This window comes from Cyprinodon tularosa, unplaced genomic scaffold (genome assembly GCF_016077235.1).
Source record: "Cyprinodon tularosa strain WSP-4 unplaced genomic scaffold, ASM1607723v1 ctg360, whole genome shotgun sequence".
NCBI lineage: Eukaryota > Metazoa > Chordata > Actinopteri > Cyprinodontiformes > Cyprinodontidae > Cyprinodon > Cyprinodon tularosa.
The window spans coordinates 178,961-189,067 of record NW_024039075.1 but is presented as its reverse complement, the minus strand read 5'-3'; the positions used below and the strand labels follow the sequence as shown (position 1 = coordinate 189,067).

The 10,107-nt window shown below is 35.7% G+C and overlaps 1 protein-coding gene across 1 annotated transcript; it reads left to right on the top strand.

Moving 5' to 3' along the window:
• The first annotated feature begins 539 nt into the window (after positions 1-539).
• On the top strand, positions 540-9,247 carry tmem98 (transmembrane protein 98). The gene is made up of 7 exons (XM_038295839.1): positions 540-655; positions 2,704-2,943; positions 7,318-7,449; positions 7,566-7,599; positions 7,947-8,062; positions 8,140-8,199; positions 8,306-9,247. The coding sequence occupies exons 2-7, from the start codon at positions 2,813-2,815 to the stop codon at positions 8,505-8,507; spliced, it is 675 nt and encodes a 224-aa protein (XP_038151767.1). The 5' UTR covers positions 540-655; positions 2,704-2,812; the 3' UTR covers positions 8,508-9,247.
• Positions 9,248-10,107: the final 860 nt, after the last annotated feature.

The following is a 10,107-nucleotide window of genomic DNA, read 5'->3' as shown; positions in this document are numbered from 1 at the left end:
CAAATATCTGCATATAAATATGTGTATGTGTTCATAAACTGAGGTGAAACTCATCATTAGGGGCGCACACTTGGCCAGTGAAGTTGATCAGATGATCAGATCTGATGTTTCATGTGTCTATTAAAAAATTGCATGTTTTCTTTAACCACTAACCAACATAAATTCATGTTGCATTATTTATTCCTTCTGGATGTTTTGCTCAGGACTAACATAGAAAATATCTGCCAGTCCATATAACTTTTATGGTAAGTTTACTATATAACATATAGAAAAGTGACTTTATCTTTAACATGTTCCTTATCCAAATGATAAGTGGAAAACTTGAATTTCCCTTTAAAACGCGAGAAAAGTATGTAGGCCCATATGTCAGAAATTTCTGTTCAGTTGAACATAGTTTTCTCAACAATTAGAGTGACACTAGAACCTTAAAAAATAAATAAATAAATAAATAAAAAATGTAAGATTATATAATACAATTGCTTGCCATATTGAGCTTCACTGATCATGAGTACACCCCCCACAAGAGCTACAGCCTCTGTGCGCGTTCACGTTTCAGGTCTGGGGATGTTGGTGCCGTCTCCGCGCCCCCGCCCCCAGAGTGAAAACTTTTTTTCTCCTAAAAGGAATCCGTAAAAAGATGAAATAAAATGTTCAGGTAAGAAACCATCATATCGGTTCATCTGTTTTTTTAAAGCAAAGGTTAACTTTAAGACATAACTTTCTAAGTTTCTTTTACAGTTTGCTTTAGGATATTGTTCTTTGAAAAAGAAAAAGTGTGGGCGTGAGTTTTTCGGTTTATTGTTTAAAGGCAGTTTCTGTTTTTTGTTTGTTTGTTTTTTGTTATGTGGTTTAAAAGTTTTTTATTATTATTAAAATAGCTCCTCATGCGTTCTTGTTGCTTCTTTTGTATTTATACTTCCAAGTGTTAGATAATAACTTTGAAAGTGCTTCAGATTCCATTATTGGAATAATAATTAAAAAAAACATTATGTGTTGAATGTTATAAGCCGATCAATGATTTTTCTTTATTTTGTTTAGTCTGGAGCAGCTAAACAACAACCTTAACTGATCAATAAAACAATGTTTTATCACTGCTACAGTTCAATGGAAAGCCAAGGTTTGCTTCATTTAGGAACAATACCATTGCTTTTTATGTCTTCAATTATTCTGCTTGTAAAAAAGTCTGTTTTGCTGTATATGCATCAGCGACAACCTATACCTCGGATAACTTTAAGCATTTTTTTTTTTTTTTTTTTTTTGCAGAGTTCTGAGCAGATTTTACCAAACTATTGGTGACAAATGAAAAGTTTCTCAGGCTGGACAAAGCCCTTTATGATACTGCTAATTTAACACAAATTAATCAGATTAAAGAATTACAACATTCTTTGCTGTAATCTCACACAATCATCCAGGCAAAAATGCAGGTTTGCCATGTTGGAATGTTAGAAGTTTAGCCACTATGTCTTGGAAACATATTCATAAACTACACAACTGCTTTTAAGCATGCTCATTAATTATTATTCATGCATAGATATGTATGGATAACAGCATTAATGCAAACATTTTTTACAACATAAAAGTGATGGGTCAAGGCTGGATTGGTTATTGAGAAAATATGTGAAACTGTGAGGCTTTGATAGATTGTTTTTCCCTTTTCTACAATTTTCCTCTATAACCACACTGAAAACCTGAAATTTATGGTAAGGAAAATAAAAAGTTGACTTTCCCTGTAGTCTGTCAGAATCCAACATCCTGACTTATTATTTATGTATTCACTTTTCCTAACAAAAGGTCTAGAAATCTAAAAGATTAAGAGGAAAACTACAAGGTTTTGCCTCAAAAGTAATCCATCATTTGGAAGTGATCATAGTTCGATCAACTTTGACAAGTCGTTTCATCTGAAGAAGGTGAAAAGATTCCCAGATGATGATTATGCCATCACCATCTTTCACTATGGAGTTTTTTACTACCTTTTTTGAACTGTGACTTTAAAAAATGAATGAATTAGATTAAAAGATTGTAGAATATTAAGCCAGATGTTTTATGCTTTATCACATCGTAACACAACAAATATTTTGCAGAATGTTATTTCATTTGACTTTTATCTTCTTTGCAGACTTCATGACTACTTTCTTTCTTGTCTTTTCATTTGCTTAAAAGAAAAAAAAACTGTTTTTGGGACGTTTTTACTATAATATTATCTCAATTCATTGAAAACTGTCCTTAGTGTCATGTCGGGTGTGGCCCAGTTACTTTAAAATTTAAAAGACGGTGCTTTAACAAAGAATGTGAATCTATGAAAAGTTGTTTTATTAAAAAGATAAAAACATTTTTTTCATTTTTGTCATGTTTTGGCCTGGTAGTACAGGTTTAATCAAAGATCAAGGTGCGTTGTTGAAACTTTTATCTTCGGCCTGGAAATCATTTACCAAACTTAAGCTCTTGACTTAATGTGCCATTAAATATTTTGATGTTGATGATTTGTTCTGGTTAAACTATAAAGCAAAAGGGTCTCTTCAAGTACTCAGTGTGTCATATTTCCACACAGACTAAGTGCTGCTGATTGTGCTCTCCACATGGGTTTTAGAGTTATAGTTCAAACTAACATTTCTGCCAGAAATATTCTGAAGTGGGGGAATAACGTCACCCATCTCTAGCTGTCGCCAATCAGGCTAAAACTAATAATTATCCTCTCGTCCACAGATAAGCATCTGTCTGTAAGTTAAGCTCGGACAATCAGCCAATCCGTGATTGGACTCTTGTCGTCCTGAAGAGTTGCTGCTGTCAGACGCGGTGGGACTCAGGGTTCCCCATGGAGACAGTGGTGATCGTGGCCATAGGAGTGTTGGCCACCATCTTCCTGGCCTCTTTCGTTGCCCTGGTGGTGGTGTGCAGACATCGTTACTGCCATCCTCATGACCTGCTGCACCACTTCGACTCAAAGTCAGTAAAGAAATGTGACATTTAGTTCTAAGACGGTGAATGCCAACATATACATCTGTCCCACAGTAAATAACCAAAGAATAATACATTTAATGTCCTGTCCCTGGTCTTACCTGGATTTTTCTGCTTTTAAAGCATTTCAGTTACACACTATCCACCCATTTTATTTTTATTTAGTCATATTTTGTCCTTTATCTGTCCACTTTTAATGCACAATGTAATTTGTGATAATCAGATACAGGAAAAATAAGTAAAATGCATCTGAAGCCCCTCCCAAAAAGCTTTAAAAAAAATAACTCTAGGAGCCTGAAAAACCAGTGAAAAATATATTTAGAAATCCCTGTTTGACAGTGATATTAACTGATAAGATATATATTAAGGACACTAAGAAAACTAATTTTAATGTGCATCTACCTCTATTTTTAATTGCATCATAGATTTTCTAACAAACCTAAAGAATTTATTTCTATCTTGATTCGCCTCCTTTTAGTAAATATGATGAATACTTAGAGATTAGTACAAGTTAAATAGGTATTCACTCTGTCTAATATTGTTTAAACTCTAATGGTTCTAATTTGCTTCTCATCATATAAGATTTCAAAAATGGTTTAAAGTTAATGAACTTTCACCTCATATCCGAAAAACTAACTTAACGATTTTTAGTTTAAAAAAAAATACATACATTCAAGAAGGGATCAAATTATTTATAAACGGCTTAAGAATTAATCCAGTGCCTCAAACCAAGTTTTTAGGACTTATTGTTAATGAAAATTTAAGTTGGAAGCAACATACTGAACTTGTTTGTAGAAACACAATGAAATAAAACATTTATTTTAAGTAGAGTTGGTCATTTTATTAACCATTCTTGTATCATGACGTTATATCATAGTTTAATATATCCATATATAACATATTGCTGTACTGCCTGTTAATCATATCTTTATAAGATTCATATAATTCAAATGTTTATAATGAAGTTCTCAAATAGACTCTCTTCATTTTCTCCTCTTTTTATAGAAGACAATAAATAATGTAAACATTTATATCGTACGCCTTCCTTTACGTATATAGGAATAATTACACGTATTTACTGTATACTATATATCTATAATTTTTCATTGCTTGTTTACACATTCTTCTCATATACACACATATTAAGTCTAGTGACCTATATTTACCATTATGCAGAACATCACTTACATATAGAGTGCCTTTTATTTGGAACACACTACCACCAGCTCTTTAATCCTCAACAACGATTCACTCTTTTTATAAACAGCTAAATGCTATTCACAAAACATAATGTGTATATTTTAATGCATTAAATATTCCAACTTGTCTATTTGTGCTACTATAAATTGTTTTGTCTTAGGATAGGTGTCTTATAAGACCTTAGGGTCTCCTTAACCTTTCCTATACAGTTTTTAACTGTACATTATTGTTAATATTTTTTGTATGTGTAAATTAATCTGAATCTAAATTAGAGATATCAAAGATTAACATTTTTACAGCAGCATATCTTAAGATGTACAAATAGGACCCAATATAAGGCAAGGATTTTTCATGGTTTAATTGTCGTTACCATAAAACAGGCCTTCCTTTTCAAATAAAAATCCTTTCCACATCCAAACTGATATATCCTGTCAGCACTTCAGGGTCATCCCCCCTTGCAGTGGTGCTGCTGAGAGGGAGAGAAGCAGTTCTGTTTAGAATCTAGAATGTAGTCCGGCCAACTTTTATTTTTATTGAAAGAAAACATATTTAACATTGTCTCTGGGAGGTGGAGAACAAACATAGAACATAGCTTTATTCCTCTTAAATAACTCTATGTTTAGATTTTTTTTGCATTAAAAGACACATTAGTTGTCATTTTAAATCATGATGCAGGTGAATGATGCAGTTTTTAATTTTAAGCCGTTGTTTTTTGCATATTTTAATTTTGTAAATGCTTCTATATCCATTACACATTTATCCGCTTAGTATATATTATCATTTATTTTTTCGTCCAAATCTTGCCAAAACTGGGTGATACAAATCACCTCAACACGTCAACCAAATTAAGTCAGGTAATTTATGCCAGAGTTGCACTGCAAAAAGATCTAGAAATAAGTAAAAATGTCGGTAAAGTATATTAACTCTCAACTTGAGTAGGTAAATAAGATTATATGCCAATGAAATTTGTATTTTTTACTCTTAAAATACAATAATTAGATAATATGCACTTGAAATAAGACAATGCAATGTTTTTTTTCTTATTTAAAATATAAATTGTCTTTTTCCATTGGTCAAGTGTCTCACTTACCTCAATTCAAGAAAAAATGCACTTAGGAAAAACATCTTATTTAGATTGAGGAAAACCAATAATAAAAAAGAAAAACTCCAGATCCATCCAGCAAATACTAATCATAATTCTCAATAACTGAATTAAAGTCTGGAAAGCTAGGCTTCTTGGAAAGAAAGGGTCATCCGTCTGCCCTTTATGGAGAAAATTAGACTTTAAGATCACCACTTAATGCAAGTACTGAGGCAGCTCTACTTACAGGTGCTGGTCATAAAATTAGAATATCATGAAAAAGTAGATTGATTTCAGTAATTCCATTTAAAAAGTGAAACTTGTATATTATATTCATACATTACATACAAACTCATATATTTCAGATGTTTATTTTGTTTAATTTTGATGATTACAAATGACAACAAATGAAAATCTCAAATTCATCATATCAGAAAATTAGAATATTACTGAAGATCAATAAAAACAAAGGATTTATAGAAATGTTGGCCAACTGAAAAGTATGAACATGAAAAGTATGAGCATGTACAGCACTCAGTATTTAGTTGGGCCTCCTTTGGCCTGTATTACTGCAGCAATGCGGCGTGGCATGGAGTCGATCAGTCTGTGGCACTGCTCAGGTGTTATGATAGCCCAGGTTGCTCTAATAGTGGCTTTTAGCTCTTCTGAATTGTTGGGTCTGGTGTATTGCATCTTCTTCTTCACAATACCCCATAGATTTTCTATGGGGTTAAGGTCAGGAGAGTTTGCTGGCCAATTAAGAACAGGGATACCATGGTCCTTCAACCAGGTACTGGTAGCTTTGGCACTGTGTGCAGGTGCCAAGTCCTGTTGGAAAATGAAATCTGCATCTCCAAAAAGTTGGTCAGCTGCAGGAAGCATGAAGTGCTCTAAAACTTCCTGGTATGTGGCTGCGTTGACCCTGGACCTCAGAAAACACAATGGACCAACACCAGCAGATGACATGGCACCCCAAACCATCACTGACTGTGGAAACTTTACACTGGACTTCAAGCAACGTGGATGAAGTGCCTCTCTTCTTTTCCTCCAGACTCTGGGACCTTGATTTCCAAAGGAAATGCAAAATTTACTTTCATCAGAGAACATGACTTTGGACCACTCACCAGCAGTCCAGTCCTGTTTCTCTTTAGACGCTTCTGACGCTGTCTGTGGTTCAAGAGTGGCTTGACACAAGGAATGCGACAGCAGAAACCCATGTCTTTCATACGTCTGTGTGTGGTGGTTCTTGAAGCACTCACTCCAGCTGCAGTCCACTCTTTGTGAATCTCCCCCACATTTTTGAAGGGGTTTTGTTTCACAATCCTCTCCAGGGTGCGGTTATCTCTCTTGCTTGTACACTTTTTTCGACCACATCTTTTCCTTCCCTTCGCCTCTCTATTAATGTGCTTGGACACTGAGCTCTGTGAACAGCCAGCCTCTTTAGCGATGACCTTTTGTGTCTTGCCCTCCTTGTGCAAGGTGTCGATGGTCGTCTTTTGGACAACTGTCAAGTCAGCAGTCTTCCCCATGATTGTGTAGCCTATAGAACTAGACTGAAAGACCATTTAAAGGCTTTTGCAGGTGGTTTGAGTTAATTAGCTGATGGCAGGGGCCATCAATTTTGAACCTTTTCACAATATTCTAATTTTCTGATATGATGAATTTGAGATTTTCATTTGTTGTCATTTGTAATCATCAAAATTAAACAAAATAAACATCTGAAATATATGAGTTTGTATGTAATGTATGAATATAATATACAAGTTTCACTTTTTAAATGGAATTACTGAAATCAATCTACTTTTTCATGATATTCTAATTTTATGACCAGCACCTGTATTCTCTTGTTTCATGACATTTCACCTCTGATCCAAAAGCCTTCCTCAGTCCTGGACATGGTTGGAAGAAACGGTCTCATAAATCACTGAGTCAATAAGGTCATCCTCATCGTTACTTAACAATCCAAAGATGCCGTTCTGTGCTTTAGTTTGAAAAACAACTTTCTTCTCTCACATCAAATCCCTGCATTGATGAAACATTATTGCAGGCTTTCATTTAGTTCCTGTGTCTCTGTCGGGCAGACCCACAGTGGATCTGATCGGCGCCATGGAGACACAGAGCGAGCCCTCCGAGCTGGAGTTAGACGACGTGGTCATCACGAACCCTCACATCGAAGCCATTCTGGAGAATGAGGACTGGATAGAGGATGCATCGTATGTCTGCCTGCACTCTTTTTAGGATGGATTTAAAACCATTTTTATGACACTACTGATGGCATTTTAATTTTTGTTCAAGTTGATTAATGTAACTATGAATTTGTGTTCAACAGCGGCTTGGTGTCACACTGTATCTCTATTCTAAAGGTAAATTAACTAAAGGACATTTAACCTTGTTTTATTGACCTGTTCTAAAAATAAGTAAATATTTCTTAAAATAAGTATTTGTCCTTAATTTGAGCACGTAAATAAACTGATCCACCAACAGCTTCAGTATTTTCCTCTTAGAATGAGAGAAATACATTTAATACACTTTAAATAAGATAATTTAGTTTTTCTTTTTCCAAACATAAATTATTTCATTTCGATGGCAAATTCTTACCAGCTTAAAATAGGGGGAAATACCTTTTTTTTTTTAGAAGATTAGTTTACTTGTTTTCCAGTGTGCTTTTTTATTTATGGATTGACCTTTCTGATCCGGCTGTTCCACACAGATTTGTCACACTTTGACTGAAAAGTTGGTGGCCATGACAATGGGATCAGGGGCAAAGGTCAAAGCACCAGCCAGTTTGAGTGACATCATAACAGTGGCCAAACGGATCAGTCCAAGGTAATAAGTCTTACAGTGCTTGTTGTTATTACAGTTCTAACACCCGCTGACTTGGTCTCTTATTTTCTTTCTTACAGAGTAGATGATGTGGTCAGGTCAATGTACCCTCCACTGGATCCAATCCTGCTGGATGCCAGGTTGTCCCATCTGAATGCTTAATGCAAAGATTTTTAACTCCATATATATATTCATTTGACCAACATCTGCTTTTAATTTAAATGTGCTCCTCTTGTCTCTCCTCAGAGCCACTGCTTTGCTCCTTTCAGTCAGCCACCTGGTGCTGGTCACCCGCAACGCCTGTCACATGTCCGGCAGCATGGACTGGATCGACCAGTCGCTCCATGCAGCGGAGGATCACATGGTTGTTCTGCGTGAGGCGGCTCTGGCTTCTGAACCGGAGCGAATCATACCTGGAGCTGATGCTCAGAGAGAACAGGCCATTTGAAAGGAGAGAAAAAAAGCAGCTCAGATCTGTAGAATACCGTTTGAATAATTCAGTTTAAACTTTCTGACAAAAAGAAGCAAACTTTTGAGTCTGCATGAAAAACACACATCTATTGCTACTCATGGACAGAATATTATATGAATTCCTTTAGAAATCTTTTCTGAAATGCATCATCCAGCAGTAGACCTAAATTCAGTCAAACAGGCACTGCAGAGTCACAAGGAGGCTTAGTCAGCTAATCCATCCTGACCAAAATAACATCCATTAGCCAGTGAACCTGAAGGTACTCATATACAGTTTACCAAGGCAGGACAAGCCTGGCTGGCTGAGTATGTGTGGGGTCAGTTTGACATTAGGATTTGGTGAAAAATCTAAGTTATCTGATGTTAGAACAGACAAGGTGTGTTTCTTTTAGGCTTTTGTTCATTTTCTTCCCTCACTCCTGAGACATTTCAGAGGTGCAACTCTTACTTGAGTTCACACATTTAATTTAAAAAACGACATTATGATAATAGAGCAGATATTAAAGGTATAGCGGAGGATATCTTTTTCCAGGTGGATCATCAAAATAAGTGGTGCTCCTAATTGTCCTAGTGTTTACCTAAGGCCGTCCAATGTGCTCATCCCCATTTTTACTTAGCGAGTCTGACATAGTGGAAAAATTGCAAATCTTCTTTTGGAAAGTAAGCTTGTATGAGCGATGCAAACAGCAACTTTCAAACAGAGCGTGCACAAGGAGAAATGGGTTCCTGCATGCTCCTACATGCATTTAATAGGCGTTCCCTCTCAGGAGCGGGTACAGGGTTGTGCATGTGCATTTTGTTTTAAGTGGAGAGGGTGGGTCTTTTCAAAATTCGCCTCCTCTATACCTTTAATGCTGTAGATTCTCCTGCTGGAGTTTCTGGTAGAGACCTCATTTCTTCTTTTTTTCTATTATATAAATAAACCGCAAAGCAGCTACAGACTGTTACACTAAATCTCCACTATGTGTATGATCTTCTCTCTCTGAAATGCGGTGTTCGCTCCCCACCAGATGCAGAGCTCTCCAAAAGTTCTTTTTTGGTGTCATCGGTTGACACTATTTCCCAAAGAGTCTTAAGGATCATATGGAGGCAAAACATTAAAAAGCCTTTCAAAAACAAATGTTTTTTAATAGGAGCCATGCCTTTGTTTTATTTTTAATCAGCAATGGTTTTTGTGTTGTAACGCTTCCATTGATGCCATCTTGTTAAATGAGGCCTGCAGTACCTGATTTACTGTCAGGTCGGCCAATTCGGGAAAGGTTGATCTCTGTTCCATGTTTTTTTTTTATCCGTCTGTGGATAACGGGGCTCATTGCATTTCCCTGGAGCCCAAAAGGCCTTAGAAATGAGTTTACAATCATATCCAGACTAACATTTTATCCCCGTCTGCCTCTGAATGTATTTAGATCAAGATGTTTTATTTTGAAATCTTTTAGGTCAAATCAAGTAGTTTTCTTTGTTTTTACGTAACTTTATCCGATATTAGATTTTATTTAGTCATTTGTAACATTTCAATGTGATAAAAGCAAACCCTTTAATACAGCTGAATATGCCATGATGACACACCAATTTTTTGT

What these genes read in the sequence shown, in the direction of transcription:
- tmem98 (XM_038295839.1), top strand. Translation starts at nt 2,813, where the DNA reads ATGGAGACAGTGGTGATCGTGGCCATAGGAGTGTTGGCCACCATCTTC. An exon ending in GACTGGATAGAGGATGCATC is followed by an intron (nt 7,450 to 7,565) that starts GTATGTCTGCCT and finishes TGTGTTCAACAG; the next exon opens with CGGCTTGGTGTCACACTGTA. An exon ending in ACTGTATCTCTATTCTAAAG is followed by an intron (nt 7,600 to 7,946) that starts GTAAATTAACTA and finishes TGTTCCACACAG; the next exon opens with ATTTGTCACACTTTGACTGA.